The sequence below is a fragment of the Trachypithecus francoisi genome, unplaced genomic scaffold, assembly GCF_009764315.1.
Source record: "Trachypithecus francoisi isolate TF-2019V2 unplaced genomic scaffold, Tfra_2.0 Lachesis_group12, whole genome shotgun sequence".
Lineage (NCBI taxonomy): Eukaryota > Metazoa > Chordata > Mammalia > Primates > Cercopithecidae > Trachypithecus > Trachypithecus francoisi.
The window spans coordinates 108632272-108653418 of NW_022681457.1; the positions used below are offsets into that span (position 1 = coordinate 108632272).

At 50.0% G+C, this 21147-nt stretch overlaps 2 protein-coding genes across 8 annotated transcripts in view; one reads left to right on the forward strand and one right to left on the reverse strand.

Annotated features, from left to right (window-relative positions):
• DNAJC16 (DnaJ heat shock protein family (Hsp40) member C16) overlaps positions 1–1295 on the reverse strand; it is a 50626-nt gene extending 49331 nt beyond the window's left edge. Inside the window, exon 1 of one of the 4 annotated variants that reach the window (XM_033228203.1) lies at positions 193–1294. The gene's annotated coding sequence lies outside the window, so the exon portion shown is untranslated. Of the gene's footprint in view, positions 1–123 lie in introns of all 4 variants that reach the window. The other 3 variants (XM_033228205.1, XM_033228204.1, XM_033228207.1) reach the window with 3 other exon arrangements.
• Positions 1296–2902: 1607 nt separating this feature from the next.
• CASP9 (caspase 9) overlaps positions 2903–21147 on the forward strand; it is a 31726-nt gene continuing 13481 nt past the window's right edge. For 2 of the 4 annotated variants that reach the window (XM_033228210.1, XM_033228208.1), the window contains exons 1-5: positions 2903–3342; positions 9362–9647; positions 18761–18795; positions 19600–19776; positions 20594–20683. In XM_033228210.1, the coding sequence (XP_033084101.1) occupies positions 3211–3342; positions 9362–9647; positions 18761–18795; positions 19600–19776; positions 20594–20683 (720 nt within the window). In that variant the 5' untranslated portion in view covers positions 2903–3210. The remainder of the gene's footprint in view (positions 3343–9361; positions 9648–18760; positions 18796–19599; positions 19777–20593; positions 20684–21147) is intronic. The other 2 variants (XM_033228209.1, XM_033228211.1) reach the window with 2 other exon arrangements.

Below are 21147 nucleotides of genomic sequence, written 5' to 3' on the forward strand. Positions count from 1 at the left end.
GAGATCGCAACACTGCAGGAGACAGCCCCCTCCCCCGCCGCTCTCCGAGAGCCCAGGGCCCGGCCCTGTTGGCTCCCGGCTGCCCCCGGGCCCAGCAGTGACTGGAAACGAGAAGGAACTGACGGGAAATCCCTGAGTCGACCTGGCCCCGCCGCGTCCGCGGTTCCGCGCGTCACGCCGGGAAGGAGTTACCGGGAAAGTACACCGGCCCAACCGGCTGCAGCGTCCGTGCTCCAGTTAGTTCGCCCGGCCTGGAGCTTCCCGTCCACAACAGCACTCGCCGGGGCCTGGGGAGGGGAAAGAGGCGGGGACAAGTCCGAGGGGAGTCACGTGACGCTTAAAGGTCCATCGGATTGAAGGCGCGGACTGAACAGGTCGAGAGGTTCTACTTGGCGAATCTATATTGACCCTTGCCACTCGCCGTCTACGCGTGGACCTGGGGCGGTTGCTATAGGAACCAGGGGCGCTCTTTGGTTGCTTCCAAAGGGTTGATCGTGACCAAAGAGGCCAAAACGTGCCTCCTAGCGAGGCGAAGTCGCTATGCATGATGGGATGCCAGAAAGACCTCCTCTATCCAGGAAGGCGTTTCCGCTGCTACCGGGAGATGGCCCTCGTCTAGCAACAGTTGCTAGGATGGGGACGCAATCTCTGGTCCCTATTCTCTTTAACCCTATTCATAGAATCCTAGAGCGTCAGATTGGAAGGGGCCTTAGGGATTCTTTAACTCTCCAACTCCTCCAATATTGATAGGGAGACTGAGGTCCAGAGAGGGGCAGGGATTTGCCCAAGGCCTAGAATCTAGGATTCCTTTTATTTTTGTTTACTGATTTTTTTTTTTTTTGAGTTGAGAGAATCCAGGACTCCTAATCCCGTTTACCAAAAGGCGAGCTCCACCCAAGAATGTACCAGTCTCCGCCTTAAGCACGGGGAAAGGGCGGTGGGGGCTGTGAGAGGGATAAGGCACAGGTGAATGAGGGAAACTTTCTTTGAGCCAATGAGATAGATCCCTTGGGGATATAAAGAGCTTTCATCTCTCTCTCTCTCTCTCTGCCCTGTTTTTATTTTTTTCTCTTTGCATTTATCACTAACATACTATGTCTTTTATTTATTTATATAGTTTATCACCTGATCCTTCCACTGGAATGTAAACTCTAAAAGCAGGAGTTTTGTTTTGTTCACCTCCATGTTCTCAGTGTTTGACTACAGCCTCAATAAATATTCGGAGAGGCCGGGCGCGGTGGCTCAAGCCTGTAATTCCAGCACTTTGGGGGGCCGAGACGGGCGGATCACGAGGTCAGGAGATCGAGACCACCCTGGCTAACACGGTGAAACCCCGTCTCTACTAAAAAGTACAAAAAAACTAGCCGGACCAGATGGCGGGTGCCTGTAGTCCCAGCTACTCGGGAGGCTGAGGCAGGAGAATGGCGTAAACCAGGAGGCGGAGCTTGCAGTGAGCCGAGATCGCGCCACTGCACTCCAGCCTGGGCGACAGAGCAAGACTCCGTCTCAAAAATAAATAAATAAATAAATAAATAAATAAATAAAAATTGGGAGAATAAGTGAATGAATGGGGTAGAGGTTTTGCTGCTCAAGCGATTATATTCTAAAGTGGACTCTTGGATCTTAAAAGTGTGGCTTATAGAGTCAGGTTCGGGTTTCAATCCTGCCTGCCTCGGCCGCTTACTGCCCACGTGTCCTTAAACATTCGTTTCCCTGAACCCTAGGGTCTACATCTGTAAAACCGGCAGGGGGTGGGGGCGGGAATACTTTCCTGGCAGGATTGTAGTTAAGGATAAATGAGATAAGCATGAAAACTGGCTAGCACGATGCCTAGGACTTAGCAAATGCTCAGTAAACAGAAACGATTATTTTTGAAATGTGAAAATGAACCGTTCAAAACGACGGGAGTTTAGAGGGACTAGATTTCTGCCAGTTTTTTTTCTGTGTGGGAGTGTTAGGGTGGGAGGGAGTGAAGAGGGAATGGAAGACTGTGTAAGGTGGGCTTGGTTGGATCAGACACTCGAGTTTGGAACAGTGAACTGCGATCTGGGCACAGGGGCGGTGAGGGGAGCTTATGGTTTTTCTTGGGGTGGAGGAGGAGGCTAAGGGGAATCCATGCCCCGGAGGAGGTTGAATGGGGTGGGACAGATCGTGGCTCCACTCATGGTTTCCCTCTTTCTGGAAGTGTGACGACTCCCTCCGAGTCTCTGTAAAAGCGGGGCCGCAGTGAATTCTGGCGAGGGGCCCGCAGTGGACCGGGAACTGGTGTCACAATTGCAAACGGGCACCTGCGCCCGGAGGGGGGCGGTGACGCGGAGGCGGGGCTAGGCCCTGGGAGTCGGGCGAGGTGCGGAGGTGCAGTCTTGGGGCGGGGCGGTGACAGGAGATTGGGTCCTGGGGGTGAGGATTGGCTTGGGGGCGGGGCGAGGGTGCGAGCTGGAGTCTGAGGCGGGGCGGTGACGCAAGGATGATTCTGAGGGTGGAGCAAGGGGAGGGGGTCGGCTCTTGGAGGCCGCGCGGTGGCGCGAGGCTTGGCGTCGCGGGCGGGGCGGTGGGGCAAGATTGACCTTGGGGGCGGGGTGGGGGCGTGGCAGTGGCGCGGAATGGATTCTGGGGTCGGGGCGAGGGGCTGAGGTGCGTCCTGAGGGCTGGGCGAGACGCATTTGCGAACCTGGGGGCGGGGTGAGGCCTTAGGGACGCGTCCCGGGCACTGGGCGGTGACGCGGGGGCAAGTTCAGGGGCGGGGCGGTGACCCGAGAATTGACCCTGGGGGCAGGGCGAGGCGCGGAGGTGCGTCCTGACGGCGAGGCGGGGACGCAAGAGCGCATCCTTGGGGCGGGGCGAGGCCTTGGGGATGCGTCCTGGGGGCGGGACGGGGACGCGGGGGCGGTACGGGGACGCGGGGGCGGTGCGGGGACGTGGGGACGGGGTCTGGGGAGGAGCGGTGACGCGGGGAGGGTTCTGGGGCGGGGCGGTTACCCGAGAATTGACCCTGGGGGCAGGGCGAGGCGCGGAGGGTTGTCCTGAGGGCGGGGAGGTGACGCAAGCGCGACTCCTGGGGGCGGGGTGAGGCATTGGAGATGCGTCCCGAGGCGGTGGAGCGAAGACTGACCCTGGGCAGTGACGTGGGGGCGGGCCCTGGGGAGTGGGGCGGGTCCTGGGGACTGGGGCGGGCGGCCGAGGCCCGGAAGCTGACTGAGGCTTTTCGCCATGGATGAAGCGGACCGGCGGCTCCTGCGGCGGTGCCGGCTGCGACTGGTGGAGGAGCTGCAGGTGGACCAGCTCTGGGACGCCCTGCTGAGCCGCGAGCTGTTCAAGCCCCACATGATCGAGGACATACAGGTGCGCCCCCGCCCCTGGCCCCCTGGTCCCGCGCTGCACGGCCGGGTCCCCACGCCCCTGGAGGAGCCATTGTGCGGGAGCCTAGCTTCCCCTGTGGCTTCGAACCCCTCAGCGGAGACTAAGAATCCCAAACACCTCTTAGTCGGGTGTTCGCTAAAGCGATTCCACACCATAGTCAGCGTCCACCGTTAGTGCTTGTGTTTCTTGTGTGAAGGAAAAGTGTGGCCGGGCGCGGTGGCTCAAGCCTGTAATCCCAGCACTTTGGGAGGCCGAGGCGGGCGGATCACAAGGTCAGGAGATCGAGACCATCCTGGCTAACACGGTGAAACCCCGTCTCTACTAAAAAATACAAAAAACTAGCCGGGCGAGGTGGCGGGCGCCTGTAGTCCCAGCTCCTCGGGAGGCTGAGGCAGGAGAATGGCGTGAACCCGGGAGGCGGAGCTTGCAGTGAGCTGAGATCCGGCTACTGGACTCCAGCCTGGGCGGAAGAGCGAGACTCCGTCTCAAAAAAAAAAAAAAAAAAAGGAAAAGTGTGAGACACATCTTGAAAACTTTGAATAAGAAACAGTTCATGAATTGGAGAACACCAGACTGAAAGAGGTTTAGTGTTGCAATGACAAAAGGTCAGAGGCAAGTATTTATTGGGAAAATGTGGAAGCGAAATAACGAAATTATTTGATTGGCTTGCAGCTACAAAATTGCCTTTTTTTTTTTTTTTTTTGAGACGGAGTCTTGCTCTGTTGCCCAGGCTGGGGTGCAGTGGCACAATCTCGGCTCACTACAAGCTCCACCTCCCGGGTTCACGCCATTCTCCTGCCTCAGCTTCCCGAATAGCTGGGACTACAGGCGCCCGCCACCACGCCCGGCTAATTTTTTGTATTTTTAGTAGAGACGGGGTTTCACCGTGTTAGCCAGGATGGTCTCGATCTCCTGACCTCGTGATCCGCCCGCCTCGGCCTCCCAAAGTGCTGGAATTACAGGCGTGAGCCACCGCGCCCGGCTTCCTTTTTTTTTTAAAGGTCTGTTACTTGACTGCTTGTGCTTGCTTATCACTGGCTGGAGTTAAGTTCTATTTCTCTCTAACATAAGCATTTATCAGCTATGATCCAAGTTAAATTTTGCTGTTTGCAGTTTAAGCAAGATTTAGGTCACTTAGGATACCTGATTGGTTTTGTCTGCTCAGGAATTATTCATGGTTGGTCTCCATGTTAGTTTACTTTAGTACTTGTGAGGAAGGAGGCGTGTGCGTTTTTACTTTTCTAGTATAGAGATATCGGGAACCCACTTTGGCATCAGACTGCCTGGCAGCGTGTTCTTGGGCCAGTCATTTACCCTCTTTGAGCCACGGTTTCTGGGCTGTGAAATGGGGATAAGAACAATACTGTCATAAGGACTAAATGAAATAATGGATGTGAAACAGTGTAATGCCAGGCACAGAGCGAGGGCTCAGCGTGCCCTGCCCTCTTTGGCCAGCCCCTTCTGTGTTCAGTTTATGTTTTGTTAAGAGGTTTTGGAAATGAGGGGACCTGATGCAGGTAATGGAGAATAATAAAGTCAAACATTTGAGGTTTTCTTTAAAAGCACTTTCTCACTTTTGTCTCATTTGACCCTCATCACAGGCCTGTGAGGACGCAGGAGATATTTCCTACCATGAGGTGCAGTAGGTGTTGAGTGGCTGGCTGGATATCCCTGGCCAGTGCGCTGGCCCAGGGAAAGAGTCTTTAAATAATTGGGTATCATATGAATAATTATTTATTAATAATAAAATAAGTCTTGTGACTTCTGTGTGGCCCCTACTGGGGAACAGAAATGGTTTGAGGCCACAGTCCTTGCCTTCAGGAATGTTCACGGGGATCACAAACTCAGTGCCTGTGGAGGCCCGATGGATGGGCATCATAGTGGATACCTTTGCACTGCTCTCTGTCTCCAGCTGAGTATGGCCATACCAGCAAATGGCCCAGTATTGCCAGATCTTTCACTTATTTGAGGCAGGGTCTCACTCTTGCCCAGCCTGGAGTGCAGTGTTGAGATCATGACTCACTGTGACCTTGACCTCCTGGCTTAAGTGATCTTCCTGCCTCAGCCTTTAGAATAGCTGGGACTTTAGGCACATGCCACCATGCCTGGCTAATTAAAAAAAAAAACTTTTTTTTGGTACAGATAGGAGCCTTGCTATGTTGTCCAGATGAGTCTCAAACTCCTGGCCTCAAGTGATTCTCCTGCCTCAGTGTTGGGATTACAGGTGTGAGCCACTGTACCTGGCCTAGCTTTCATATTTTAAAAAAGAAGCTGGAAATCTTGATTCCTCTGTCAAATTCCCTGGCTTAAAATGTTAGCAACAAATTCAGAAATTTTTTAAGAACCTTGTGGGAACCACAGGTTGCCATTTTGCCACCCTAGTATGGCTGAAAAACAGGCAGATTTTGGATCTGGGCTCTCATCCTGGCCTTGTTACGTATTAGCAAGTTGTAAAAAACCACAACCAATGAACCAAACAAACAGAAGAACCCTTTCTGTGACTCAGTTTTCCTGAAATTTCTTACCCTAAAAAGTTGGGAAATTGTAATTTAACTCTATAAGGTTATTGAGGGAGAAAAAGATTAAACAATGCATTTACACAGTGTTGACCTCCTGGAGTGTTCAGCAAATGTGGAGAGAAATCTAAACACCACCATCTATTTGCATGTGGCCGACTGCTCTGGTAGTGAGACTTACCTTCTTAGTGGCACTACAGGTTTGTGCTGTTCCCAGCAGTAGCCATTAGCCACATGTGGTTAAAGGTAAATTTGAAGTAATTAAAATTAAATAAAGTTAAAAATCTGTAGCGTCCAGCTCTATAGGGCCTGTGGGTTTTTCTCCTTGTGTGCGGAGACGAGAGATCGTAGACATGAAGACACAAGACAGACAGAAGAAAAGACAGCTGGACCCTGGGGACCACTACCACCTAGATGCAGAGACCGTAGTGGCCCCGAATACCTGCTGCGCTGTTATTTATTGGATACAAGGCAAGGGGGCAGGGTAAGGAGGGTGAGTCGTCTTAAGTGATTGATAAGGTGAAGCGAGTCACGTGATCATAGGAAAGTGGGCCCTTCCCTTTTAGGTAGCTGAAGCAGAGAGGGAAGGCAGCATACGTCAGCGTTTTCTTCTATACACTTATAAGAAAGCAAAGACTTTAAGACTTTCCCTATTTTTTCTTTTCTTTTTTTTTTTTTTTTTGAGGCGGAGTCTCGCTCTGTCGCCCAGGCTGGAGTGCAGTGGCCAGATCTCAGCTCACTGCAAGCTCCGCCTCCCGGGTTCACGCCATTCTCCTGCCTCAGCCTCCCGAGTAGCTGGGACTACAGGCGCCCGCCACCTCGCCCGGCTAGTTTTTTGTATTTTTTTAGTAGAGACGGGGTTTCACCGTGTTAGCCAGGATGGTCTCGATCTCCTAACCTCGTGATCCGCCCATCTCGGCCTTCCAAAGTACTGAGATTACAGGCTTGAGCCACCGTGCCCAGCGACTTTCACTATTTTTTCCACCGCTATCTGCTACGAACTTCAAAGAGGAACCAGGAGTACGGGAGGAGCATGAAAGTGGACAAGGAGCGTGGCCATTGAAGCACAGCACCACAGGGAGGGGTTTAGCCCTCTAGATGACTACGGGCAGGCCTGGATAATATCCAGCCTTCCACAAGAAGCTGGTGGAGTAGAGCGTTTCCTGACTCCTCCAAGGAAAGGAGACTCCCTTTCATGGTCTGCTAAGTAACACGTGCCTTCCCAGACACTGGCATTACTGCTTGACCAAGGAGCCCTCAAGTGGCCCTTTTGTGGGTGTGACAGAGGGCTCACATCTTGCCTTCTTGGGCACTTCTCACAATGTCCCTTCAGCACCTGACCCTGTACCCACTGGTTATTCTTAAGTTGTATTAGCAATACAACAAAGAGTAATATTAAAAGCTAATGATTAATAATGTTTATAATAATGATTGATGATTATCCATGATCATCTCTGTATCTAATTTGCATTATGACTATTCTTATTCTAACTATTTTCTTTATTATACTGAAACAGTTTGTCACTTCAATCTCTTGCCTCGGCACCTAGGTAATCTTTTGCCCACAAAAATTCAGTTCCTCAGTTGTACCACCCAAGTGCTCAGTGGTCATGTGATGTATGGTTACCATATGGGACAGTGTAGACCAAGAATATTTCCATCGTCACGGAAGGTTCTCATAGACAGTGCTGCTGTAGGATAGTTGAGGACATGGTGCCATCTTATCCCTGTGGATCCTGAGAACCTGTCCAGTGCTGGGTGTCTGAGGACAGATGGCAGATAACCAGAATCTTCCTTCTGTCTTAGTGACTGACCCCACCATCCTAACACCTTCAACTTTTTTTTTTTTTTGAGACAGGGTCTTGCTGTGTCGCCCAGACTGAAGTACAGTGGTGCTATCACAGCTCACTGCAGCCTTAACCTCCTGGGCTCGAGCCATCCTCCTGCCTCAGCCTCCTGAGTAGCTGGGACTACAGGTGCATGACACCGTACCTGGCTAATTTTTTAAAGTTTTTGTAGAGACAGGATCTCATTGCATTGCCCAGGCTGGTGCTTGAACTCCTGGGCTCAAGCTGTCCTCCCACTTCAGCCTCCCAGAGTGCTGGAATTGCAAGCATGAGCCACTGTGCCTGGCCTGCCTGTCAACCTTGACCCTTGCTCTGCCTTCACAGTCCCACCAGTCAGTGCCCATGTCCTGTGGACCCTCCCTCTTTGTATCTCTGCTTTGCCCTTTCACTTCTCTCTATTTTAGCTGCACCATCTTTGCTGCCTTCTGGTCTGGCTATGGCTCACTCCTTTCCATTTTTCACCCTGACCCCAGGATGATTTTTTGAAAAGGCATATCTGTCTCTGTCACTCCGATCTTAAAACTCTTTGGTGGCCAGGCACAGTAGCTCATGCCTGTAATCCTAGCACTTTGAGAGGCTGAGGTTGGTGGATCGCTTGAAGTCAGGAGTTTGAGACCAGCCTGGCCAACACGGTGAAACCCTGTCTCGACCAAAAAATACAAAAATTAGCCAGGCATGGTGGCGGGTTCCTGTAGTCCCAGCTACCTGGGAGGCTGATGTGGGAGAATCACTTGTACCTGAAAGGTGGAGGTTACAGTGAGCTGAGATGGTGCCACTGCATTCCAGCCTGGGTGACAGAGCAAGACTCTTTCTCAAAAAAACAAAAACAAAAAACAGAAAAAACTGATGACTGGCCATGGTGGCTCATCCCTGTAATCCCAGCACTTTGGGAGGCCAAGGTTGGAGGATCACTTGAGGTCAGTTCAAGACCAGCCTGGGCAACATGGTGAAACCCTGTCTCTACTAAAAATACAAAAGAAATTAGCCAGGCATGGTGGTGTGTGCCGGTAATCCCAACTACTCCAGAGGCTGAGGCAGGAGAATCGCTTGAACCTCAGAGCTGGAGGTTGCAGTGAGCTAAGATTGCACTACTACACTCTAGCCTGGGTGACAGAGTGAGACTCTGTCTCAAGGAAAAAAAAAACAAAAAACAAGAAAACAAAAAAACTCTTCAGTGGCACCTGACAGGTCTCAGGATGAATTTCTTGGCCTGGCCACCCAAAGGCCTTGTCCCTTGCCACTATCTACCTCCTACCTCCTACCTCCTAAGACTCTGAATTCACTATTCACTTCTGATACCCTCAGCCCCATGTGCCTTCCCTCTGGGCACTTGTCTCTTGCTATGTCATTGCTGATTTGTCTGATTGCATTCCTCATTAGAAATTTGCTCCTTAAGGACTGAGACTGTCCATGGTAGCATTTTCAGCACTTAGCATAGTGTTGGGCATCTTTTGCCCTGCGAAATAATGAACAGATCATCAAAGGCTGGTAAGTGACACACACTCATCACACCTGCAGCTCCATTGCTGCCCACGTGCCTGACTGTTTAGACTTACAGTAGCTGGGAAATGGGGAGACGAGGTGAGAGCCATATAAAAGTACATGGGTAATTAGTATCCTGCCTTTCTTTCTAAACAGCGGGCAGGCTCTGGATCTCGGCGGGATCAGGCCAGGCAACTGATCACAGATCTAGAGACTCGAGGGAGTCAAGCTCTTCCTTTGTTCATCTCCTGCTTAGAGGATACAGGCCAGGACATGTTGGCTTCATTCCTGCGAACTAACAGGCAAGCAGTAAAGTTGTCGAAGCCAACCCTAGAAAACCTTACCCCAGTGGTGCTCAGACCAGAGATTCGCAAACCAGAAGTTCTCAGACCGGAAACACCCAGACCAGTGGACATTGGTTCTGGAGGATTCGGTGATGTCGGTGAGTATCCAGAGAGTGATTGGTAGGTGGGCATGACGTGTAGTCATTTGGGACTGACTGTGAGTACAGCTGGGTGGGCTGAGATTCAGAATTTAAATTTAGCGTTGTCTTTCTGAATGCTCATAGGGATGGCAAAATTCTGGGAGGTTTTCAGGAGGCTGAATCTTGGCAGCCCCTCCTCTGAAAAGCGTGTGTTGAGGTCTGTTTTGGGTGTCCCGGGTTTTTTGTTTTTGTTTTTGTTTTCCTGCCTTTGAGATAGCAGGTCCCAGGTTTTGATCAGTGTTTCCAGATCCATCTATTGTTTTGGATTTGCCTTTCGGTCTGGGTGGGTAGCTTGGACTACCTCATATCTGGGGGTAGGAGAGAGGCCTGGGTTCTATCTGCCCCATACAAACAGACATCTGCAAGGTATTTACCCTTACCTTCTTCCCTTAGAGCAACCCCGCAAGGCAGGTGTCATTAGACCCATCCTTGTTGATGGAGAAACTGACTGAAGCTCATGGAAATTAAATACTTTGCCAAAGGCCACACGGCTACATCCAATAAAATGCATAAATTCCAAGAGTACAGCTGGGTGATTTTTACCTATGTGTACCCACAGGTAACTAACACCCAGATCATCAAGATGAAAACATTCCAGGGTCCTGTAAGACTGTCCTCTCTCTTTCCATCTCTTCCCACTTCCCCTTTCCCAAAGTAATCACCATTCTCATCTCTATCGCCAGAGATCCCTTTTGCTTGTCGTTGAACTTCAATATAAATCCTATATAGTCTTAACTAATCTTGAGCCTGGCTTCTTTCACTCATTATATCTGTGAAATTCATTCATGTTGTTGTGCATATCAGTAGTTCATTGTTTTTAATTTCTAGATGGCAGCAGTTCCTATTCTGAATAATCCACAATTTAACCATTTTCCTATTGATGGACATGTGGGTTGTTTTCAGTTGGGGCTTTGTTCCCATGGCAGCGTGTGACGCTCTAGCACTTCCTGTTTCTTGGGTGCCTCGTGGACCATTGCATGGTATCATAGTTAATAATCATAATAGTAATGGTGAATCTTATTGAGTGCTTGCTATTTGCCAGGCACTGTTCGGAGTGCTTACATAAATGATCTGATTTAATCTCCCCATCTCTCTTGTAAGGAAGGTGCTTTGCTGTTAGACAAAGTGAGCCACAGATTGGGACACAACCTGTGCCAATCACACAGCTAGTGAGGAGTGGAGACAGGGCTGCAGCCCAGGCTTACCTGTTCTGTCTGCTCTGCAAGGTAGCCCCACGTGTGCTTTGTGGGACACCTCATTGATCCAACTCATGCTGATGGACATTGTGTTGTTTCTGCAGTGAGCCTCGCATGTACGTCGGGTTCTGACTGCAGGATGTTTCTAGAAATGGAGTTTTGTGTTAAAGGGTACTTGTTCCCGTCCTATAGATGCTACCAACTATACTTCAAAAATATGTCATTTTAGCCAGGTGTGGTGGTGTGAGCCTATAGGACGAGCTACTTGGGAGGCTGAGGCAGGAGGACTGCATGAGCCTAGGAATTCACAGCCAGCCTGGGCAACTTGGTGAGATCCTGTCTCTAAGAAAAAAAAAGTTGTAAAAATTGTGTCTTTCTTTTTTTTTTAATTGAGATAAGGTCTTCTGTGGTCCAGGCTGGAGTGCAGTGGCGTGATCACGGTTCACTGCAGCCTTGAATTCCCGGGCTCAAGCAATTCTCCCCCTCAGCCTCCCAGGTAGCTGTGTGCTATTTTTTTTTTGTATTTTGTGTAGAGTAGAGATGGGATCTCACCGTGTGGCCCAGGCTGGTCTCAATCTCCTGGGCTCAAGCAATCCTCCTACCTCGGCCTCCTGGATAGCTGTGCATGTTATCACCCCTGGCCATTTTTTTTTTTTTTTTAAAGAAGGAGTCTTGCTCTGTAACCCAGGCTGGAGTGCAGTGGCGCAATGTCAGCTCACTGCAACCTCCATCTCCTGGATTCAAGCAATTATCCTGCCTCAGCCTCCTGAGTAGCTGGGACTACAGGCACCCACCACCACGCCTGGCTAATTTTTGTATTTTTAGTAGAGATAGGGTTTTACCATATTGCCTAGGCTGGTCTTGAACTCCTGGCCTCAAGTGATCTGCCCGCCTCAGTCTCCCAAAGTGCTGGGATCACAGGTGTGAGCCACCACTCCCAGCCCATGCCTGGCCAATTTTAAAATTTTTTGTAGAAATGAGGTCTTACCATGTTGCCTAGGCTGCCCTCAAACTCCTGGGCTCTAGTAATCTGCCCACCTTGGCCTCCCAAAGTGCTGGAATTACAGGTGTGAGCCACTGCACCTGGCCCAAATGGGTCATTTTATAATCTCACCAACTATGAGTGAAGGTGACCACTTTCTCACATTCTTGCCAACAGTGAGTATTGACATTTTTTTCCTGTGTGATGGGTAAAAAGTACTGTTTTCTTTCAACAAAAATCCAACAAAATTCATTCATATTGTTGTGCATATCAGTAGTTCATTCTTTTTAATTTCTAGATGGCAGCAGTTCCTTTTCTGAACAATCCACAATTTATTTAATCGTTTTCCTGTTGATGGACATATGGGTTGTTTTCAGTTGGGGCTTTGTTCCCATGGCAGCGTGTGGATATCTAGCACTTCCTGTTTCATGGGTGCCAGGTGGACCATTGCATGGTATCAAAGTTAATATTCATAATAATAATGGTGAACATTATTGAGTACTTGCTGAATAACTGATTTTTGGGCAATCCACTAAGGCAGAGAAACAGACAAATATGATGAGGGTATGAAGCTGCATTTGCTTGAAGTGTAAGGAAGAAGACTGGTTCTGTAATTGGCCACGTGCATTATTACTCTGTAAAGGAGAAAGAATACAAAGCTCATCCGTTGTTATTTGGTTCTGGGAAATGTCAACATGAATCATTTAGGACCAACAGTCAGAATTTGAAACTTCCTGTTTTTTTGGAAGGTGTTTTGTTTCCTATTTGTTGTGAATATTTATTCCTAGTAGGAGCTTAATTCTGATGGGTAAATAATAACAACAATAGTAAGATCACTTAATTTTTTTACCTTATTATTATTATTTTTTGAGATAGGGTCTTACTCTGTTACCCAGGGTGGAGTGCGGTGGTGTGATCTCGGCTCACTGCAACCTCTGCCTGCCAGGTTCAACCAGTTCTCTCACCTCAGCCTCCCGAGTAGCTGGGGCTAGAGGCATGCCACCATGCCTGGCTAGAGATGTCCTTTTTAGGTTCTGGGCCTTAGACTCCTGAGTACTGCATGGGAATGCTTCCCAAGGTAGGTTTCATGGTGATGCACAAAGGAAGAGCTGTGTATTCATACGTATGGGAATGTCTGCCTGAGTAAGAATAGGGCCAGCAGCAGAGCCTTTCGTAAGTGAGTACAGGAAAGGATGCTGTAGGTCAGTGTTTCATCCTGGGGACGATTTTGCCCCGACCTCCAAGGGACATTTGACAATGTCTAGAGACAAATCTGGTGGTTATAACTGAGGGTGGGGGGGTGCTACTGGCATCTAGTGAGTAGACAGAGATGCTGCCAAAACCCAACAGTGTACAGAGTAACTATGCACAATAAAGAAGAATCTGGCCCAAAGTGTTAGTGTGGTGGGGCTGAGTACACACACCACACTCATACATATTCATTGAGCTTGAGTGTCAATGAATAATAATAATGATGATGGACACATCAGTTTTATTGAGTTGTCAAGTGTGTCAGGTATTGTTCTATGTGCCTCACATGTATTAATCGTTTGAGGTGTCATCACAATCCTATGAGGTTGATAGTTGCTCCTATTATCCTGTAATACAGATGGGGAAATCAGAGACCCAGAGACTCTGAGCTCCTTGCCCATTGTGACACAGGTGCTAAGTGTTGGAGTTGGAATTTGAACCCAAGTACCTCGAACTCACTCCATCACTGCCTCATGAAGAACAAATGGCTCATTCTTTTTCTTGGCCCTATATTTGTGCCATTACTCATTAGCTCATGCAGATGTTTACTAAGTATCTGTTGGGTTCTAGGTGTTGGGGATGCAGCTTCGAACAAGGATGTCCAGTTCACCTGGAGAGGGGCAGATACTCAATTCATGCTTGCATAATTTGGTCCTTATTCACGGCTATGGGTAGTGCTATGAAGAAGCTGAACACAGTGCTTTAGAGGTGCATCATCAGGGGACCCACCAGAGAGAGTGGCTTTGTCTTTGTATATTCAGAGGAAAACGACTTTTCCTTCAGAATGGAAGGAACTTTCTTAGTTTCAGACATGATGCCTTGTGTGTAACTGCTTGTTCCAGCCAGGGTCTCCTGCCTGGGAGGGCTGGGAGAACTGTTGGTAGCTGTGTTCTCAGGATTCTCCAGAGAAGCAGAACCTACAGTGGGGATGTGTGTGTGCATGTGCATGTGTGTATAAAACAGCATCTTTTGTTCAATGCTGCATCCCCAACACCTAGAATTCAACAGGTAGTTAGTAAACATTTGCATGAGCTAATGAGTAATGGCACAAATACAGAGACAAGAAAGATAATGAGCCATTTGTTCTTTTTTTTTTTCTTTCTTTTTTTTTTTTTTGATACAGAGTCTCGCTCTGTCACCCAGGCTGGAGTGCAGTGGTGCAGTCTTGGCTCACTGCATGCTCTACCTCCTAGGTTCATGCCATTCTCCCACCTCAGCCTCCTGAGTATCTGGGACGACAGGCGCCCACCATCACAATCACGCCTGGCTAATTTTTTTGTATCTTTTTTTAGTAGAGTTGGGGTTTCACTGTGTTAACCAGAATGGTCTCGATCTCCTGACCTCGTGATCCGTCCGCCTCGGCTTCCCAAAGTGGTGGGATTACAGGTGTGAGCCACCACTGCACCCGGCCAAACCATTTGTCCTTTATGAGGCAGTGATGGAGTGAGTCCAAGGTACTTGGGTTCAAATCCCAACTCCAGCACTTGCCAGCTGTGTCACAATGGGCAAGTAGTTGAGTCTCTGGGCCTCTGTTTTGTATATATACATATACACAGAAACACACACAGATATATATAGAAAGATCTATACATATATTTTTATGTATGTGTGTATATATATCTTTATCTAAAAACATATTTATTACAAGGAATTGGCTCATGCAGTTGTGGAGGCTGAGAAGTCCCATGGTCTTCCATCTGCAAGTCGGAGACCAGGAAAGCTGGTAGTGTAGTTCCAGTCTGGTTCTGAAGGCCTGAGATCCAGGAGCACCATTGGTAGAAGTCCCATTCCAAAGGCAGAAGAAGACTGATGTCCCAGCTCAAGCAGTGAGACAGAGAGAGATCAAATTCTCCCGTTCTCCACTGTTTCGTTCTATTCAGGCCCTTGACGGATTGGACGCGGCCCACCCTCCTGGGGAGGGCCATCTGCTTTCCTCTGTCCACCTATTCAAATCCCATTCTCATCCCCCAAACACTCACAGGCACCCTGAGAAATACTGTTATATTTAACCAAATATCTGGGCACCCTGTGATCTAGTCAAGTTAACCTGTGAACTCAACCATCACAGTGGCTTTCTCTGCTCCTGCCTTGCCTGGGTTGGAACTTCCTTGAAAGTAGAAGTTGGCTCTTCAGCCGTACCTGGCTTCCCGGTCCCTTCGCTCTGGGGCTGGTGGCTGTGCTCACCTCCCATTACAACTCAGGGTTTCTGAGTCTCCAGTTCCCCTCTGGCAAATGGGAATGTGTGCTAGTACTTCTGTGCAGAAGGGCCTGCTCTGAGGAGTAAGCGAGGCGGTGTGTGGAGGGACTTCACATGGGGCCTCCTATTGAGTGAGCCTTGGGTGGGTCTCATTGGTCAGCGCTGCTTCCTTCTGTGATTTCTAAATTGCCAAGTGCTGGGGAGGGTCAGTCCCAGGGCATCTTCCCTTCTGTAGGGTCCCCCAGTTCCCCTGCTTGCTTTCTGTGTCCTGACTGAAAATTACAGAGTGCTTTGACCACCCTATAACCCAGCCAGCTGCAGATTTTTCCCAGTAGACCTGAGCCCAAACCTGGGCCTTAAACATTCTCAGGCACTGATAAAAGGTATCTAGGTAGACCAGGTGTGGTGGCTCACGCCTATAATCCCAGCACTTGGGGAGGCCACGACGGACGGATCACTTGAGGCCAGGAGTTCGAGACTAGCCTGGCCAACATGATGAAACCCTGTCTTTACTAAAAATGCAAAAATTAGCTGAGCATGGTGGCGTGTGCTTGTAATCCTAGCTACTCAGGAGGCTGAGGCAGGAGAATTGTTTGAAGTCGGGAGACAGAGGTTGTAGTGGGCCAAGACTGTGCCACTGTACTCCAGCCTGGGCAACAGAGTAGGACTCTTGTCTGAAAAAAAAAAAAAAAAAATTAGCTAGGTGTGGTGGTGTAGTCCCAGCTATTTGATGGCTTAGGTGGAAGGGTCACTTGAGCCCAGCAGGCAAAGTTTGCAATGAGCCGAGATTGCGCCACTGCATTCCAGCCTGGACAACAGAATGAGGCTCCCTCTGAAAAAAAAGAAAAAAAAAAAAGGTATGTAGGTTATCACCCAAAACACTGAAAGAAACTGGCCCTGGCCCTGAGCCAAATTCCTTAAACCCTCACGTGAACTCCTTACCCCGATTCCTTCACTATGGACCAAACCTAGGTAGACACCCGTTTTTTCTTGCTGCTTCCCTCAAGGATTGCTGCAGCACTCTAAGTTCCCTAATAAATGTTTTGGACGACTGCGTCAGGGCGACAGAGTGAGACTGTCTCAAAAAGAAGAAAAAACATCTCATCACCTTTTAAGCTGGTGAGCAGTCAACTTCTTGCTAACGGAAATGAAAACTCTTTTGACATTGATGGAAAATAATCATCTTTATTCATTTATTCATTCTGCAAGTACTTCCGGAGGACCTGCTGTGCGCTGGGCCCCTGTGGACACTGCAGACAGTGAGCATCCGCTCTCCTGAGCTTCCCTCACCTCTTTCTGCTCTGTAATTTCTTCTCAATGAGACACCATCTGTATACTCTCTGGTGTCTGGCTTTTTTTTTACGCAGCACATTTTCTTTTTTGTTTTTTGTTTTTTGAGATGGGGTTTTGCTCTTGTTGCCCACGCTGGAGTGCAATGGCGCGATCTCGACTCACTGCAACCTCCGCCTCCCAGGTTCAAGTGATTCTTCTGCCTCAGCCTCCTGAGTAGCTGGGATTACAGGTGCCGACCCCCTCACCTGGCTAATTTTTTTTTTTTTTTTTTCTTTTTGCATTTTTAGTAGAGATGAGGTTTCACCACGTTGGCCAGGCTGGTCTGGAACCCCTGACCTCGGGTGATCCACTCACCTCGGCCTCCCAAAGTGCTAGAATTATAGGCGTGAGCCACCGCGCCTGGCCTTACACAGCACATTTTCTAGGCTATCCTGCGTTGCATGTATCAGTGAAGTGGCGTCATTCATCTGGGGTAAATACCCAAGTTTCATTGTCTTCACGGCCATGGAAAACCAGGACACGGACATACAGTGAGGTTCAGAGTGGAAGTATATATAATAGGCGAAAAAAAGAGAACTCTCTGCTGCGGAGAGGGGTGCCAGAGAAATGGGTTGCTGCTTCTGTAGTGGAATGCAAGGGGTTTTATAGATGAGCTTGAGGAGGCGGTGTCTGATTTACATAGGGCACGAAGATTGGTCAGACCAGGTGTTTCATTTGTGTAGGATTACAAAAACTGGTTAGGACTAGGTGTGCCATTTGCATAGGGTGTGAAAAGCTGGCTATCCCCACCCTAATCTTGTGTTATGCAGATGGGTTCTCTATCTGGCCGGTGCCATGTTGTTGCTCACTTCTTTACTCGTGGTGACAAAGAAAAGGGAAGATGGAGCCTCCTTGTTGAATATACCTGGCCCCTTGGTAGCTTTTCTGTTGGCACAGCTGCTGGCATTCACCCGTGAGCTTCCAGCTTGCTTATCTATGGCTGCAGCTAGATTTTTCAGGCTGCTCTTTGTTAGAAAAGAAATGATTTGAGGCCAGGCGCAGTGGCTCACACCTGTAATCCCAGCACGTTGGGAGGCTGAGGTGGGCTGATCATCTGAGGTCAGGAGTTCGAGACCAGCGTGGCCAACATGGTGAAACCCCGTCTCTACTAAAAATACAAAAAAATTAGCCAGGTGTGGTGGCAGGTGCCTGTATTTTTTTTTTCTATTTTTTTGTTTTTTGTTTTTGTTTTTTTTTTTGAGACGGAGTCTTGCTCTGTCGCCCAGGCTGGAGTGCAGTGGCTGGATCTCAGTTCACTGCAAGCTCCGCCTCCCGGGTTTACGCCATTCTCCTGCCTCAGCCTCCGGAGTAGCTGGGACTACAGGCGCCCGCCACCTCGCCCGGCTAGTTTTTTGTATTTTTAGTAGAGACGGGGTTTCACCATGTTAGCCAGGATGGTCTCAATCTCCTGACCTCGTGATCCGCCCGTCTCGGCCTCCCAAAGTGCTGGGATTACAGGCTTGAGCCACCGCGCCCGGCCGGCAGGTGCCTGTAATTCCAGCTACTCGGAAGGCTGAGACAGGAGAATTGCTTGAACCTGGGAGGGGGAGGTTGCAGTGAGCCAAGATTGCGCCATTGCGCTTGAGCCTGGGCAACAAGAGTGAGAAAAAAAAAAAAAAGGAAATGATTTGGGGGCTGATTTTTGTTAAAGGGGAAATTCTGCTGAGGACTGTTTTACTCTCACTATCTGCCTAAATAATTTCTATCTCCTGTATCATCAGTAGCTCATTCCTTTTTAGGCTGTTCTCTTGTGTGGCTGTATCACAATTTGTATATCTATCATATTGTTGTTGGATTGGTTGTTTCCAGGTTGGGGCATGATGAATAAGGCCTCAGGGAACATTTTGGCCAAGTCTTTTGTGCCCATTTGCACTCCTTGTTCTTTGATATATACCTGAGGGCGGACTTGCTGTCAGAGGGTAGGTGTGTGTTTAACTTTGTTAGAAACCTCTAAACAGATCTCCAAGGTGGCTCTGCCATTTGGCTCTCCCATCAGCAGTGTCTGAGGGTCTGAGTTCCCGCTGCTCTGTTCTTGGGCGGCTGTCCTCACAAAGCCCCTTGCCCCTCCTCTGCTGCACTCCAACATTGTTTCCCTCTTTTGCTGTCTCCCCAGGTGCTCCTGAGAGTTTGAGGGGAAATGCAGATTTGGTGAGTCTCCATGAGATTTGGGGCTAGTATCTCCAGCTCTGGGCCCTTCCCTCTCCCCCTCTCAGGTGCTTCCCTGCAGGTGTGTCAGGAGCCCAGGGAACCCAACCCTAGGCAGGGCAGTGGGGGTCTGGTCCTAGCCTTCCTGACTCCGGCCCAGCACCTGCTGGGACAGATTGTTTAACCCTGCTTTTCCTCATTTGCAAAGCTGGGGGCAGAAGCGGGGCAGACCTGATGAGGGGCAGGCATTGGGATCCGTACCAAGTTGCCACTCTCTCATTCACAAGTATTTATTATGTGGCTCCTGTGCTCTGTGCTGGGGCCACTTGGGAAGGAACCATCAGTCTGTTAGGGAAGAGAGAAGTTAGGCAAATGAGTATATAAATAGAAACAGTGATAAGTACCATCAACAAAAGAACAGGCTGCCTTGAGAGAGAATTACAAGGGGACCGAGCCTAGGGAGGGAGCAGGAGCAGCCTTAGGTGCCCCCAGGTGGCCTGGGCACAGTTCTGCTAACAGAGTTCTCAAGTACGCCCCTGGCCTGGGTGACCCGTGAGGTCCTTTGGGATGAGTGCTTGTGGCTGTTGGATTTCCAGGTTACCAGCTCCCCTCCCTGAATACCAAGATTCGGGGGTCACCTAGTGCTAGTCTGTCCTGCAGTTGCTTCTCTTTTGTCCTAGAATGCTGGGTGGAGACCCTGCTACTCCTTGTGTGGGAGGGCAGAGCCCGTTTTCTTCCCGCCTCTCCAGACTGTCCCCTGGGGAGCGCGGGGAGAGCCTGGGTTTACGAGGGTCCCTGTGCTGGCAGGCTTACGTCCTGAGCATGGAGCCCTGTGGCCACTGCCTCATTATCAACAATGTGAACTTCTGCCGGGAGTCTGGGCTCAGCACCCGCACTGGCTCCAGCATCGACTGTGAGAAGTTGCAGCGCCGCTTCTCCTCGCTGCATTTCATGGTGGAGGTGAAGCACGACCTGACTGCCAAGGTACACTCACTATCTGTGGAGGGAGACGGGGTGGGGGCCAGCGGGTGGGGAAGTATCTTTTGAGGGACCCCAAAAGCCAGCTGACTCCCCAGATGAGCCCTTACATCTGGAGGACCGTGGGAGGTAGGATGGCTCAGCGGCTATAGGTTCAAGTTCAGACGCAGAAGTCCCGGTTTGAGGACTGGCTCTCTCGGCCACCTGCTGTGTGACTTCCTGTGCCTCAGTTTCCTTGTCTGGAAAGCAGGGATAGTACCTACCTCCTTGGGTTGTTTTAGGGGTTCGGTGAACAGTGCCCAAGCATAGCACCTTCTTCCTGAAAACGGTGGCTATTACGACTGCTGGGACTGTCAGCACTTCAGTACTGGCCCTGGGAAGCTGAGAAAGTGCTCTGCCCAGGCCTTTGGGTTGGGCCCTTTGTTGTTTTACTTTTTTTGGTGGCGGGGGACAGAGTCCCACTTTGTCATCCAGGCTGGAGTGCAGTGGCGCAATCTCGGCTCACTGCAACCTCCACCTCCCAGGTTCAAGCAATTCTCCTGCCTCGGCCTTCTGAGTAGCGTGGACTACAGGTGCATGCGACCACGCCTGGCTGAATTTTTTTTTTTGTATTTTTAGTAGAGACGGGGTTTCACCATGTTGGCCAGGCTGGTCTCAAACTCCTGACCTCAAATGATCGGCCCGCCTTGGCCTCCCTAAGTGCTGGGATTATAGGTGTGAGCCACCGCACCCGGCCAGGCTGAGCCCTCTTATTGTCAGGAAGGGCCCAGTCTGCAGCCGGACCTGTCGGTGCTTCTGGCTCACCTGCAGCCCTCTCTTGTAGGAAATGGTGCTAGCTTTGCTGGAGCTGGCACGGCGGGACCACAGTGCTCTGGACTGCTGTGTGGTGGTCATTCTGTCTCACGGCTGTCAGGTAGGAAGCATCCCTCTGCTCCTTGGGCAGGCATTGGGTAAAGGCCGTGCCAAGAGGCCGTGCAGGGGGCATGTCCCTTCCTGTGTCCAGAACACCCTTGGCTTTGTGGAAAAGGGCTGTGGGGCCCTGCCCACCTCCTGTTGTTTTCTTGGGAGCCATGTGGTCCTCTGAGGAGTTGGCTGCACCTTTCTGGGCAGGTCGGTGTTCCTGGGAGAAGCTCTCTGGGAGAGGGAGGGCAGAGACCAGGTCCACTCATGAAGCTCCTGCCCCCAGAATTTGTCCAGAGGCAGGTACAGCACACATGTTGTCTCAGCTCCTGCCTCTGTCCTGTGAGGCATTGCCCCAGGCCCCTTGCTGCTGGTGGGACTCAGGACACCAGGCCCACTGGGGGCTTGGCCCCTTAAGTGTTTGTCATTGTGATTAAGCCTTTACCCCTTCCTGGGCCTTAATTTCCTCATCTTTTA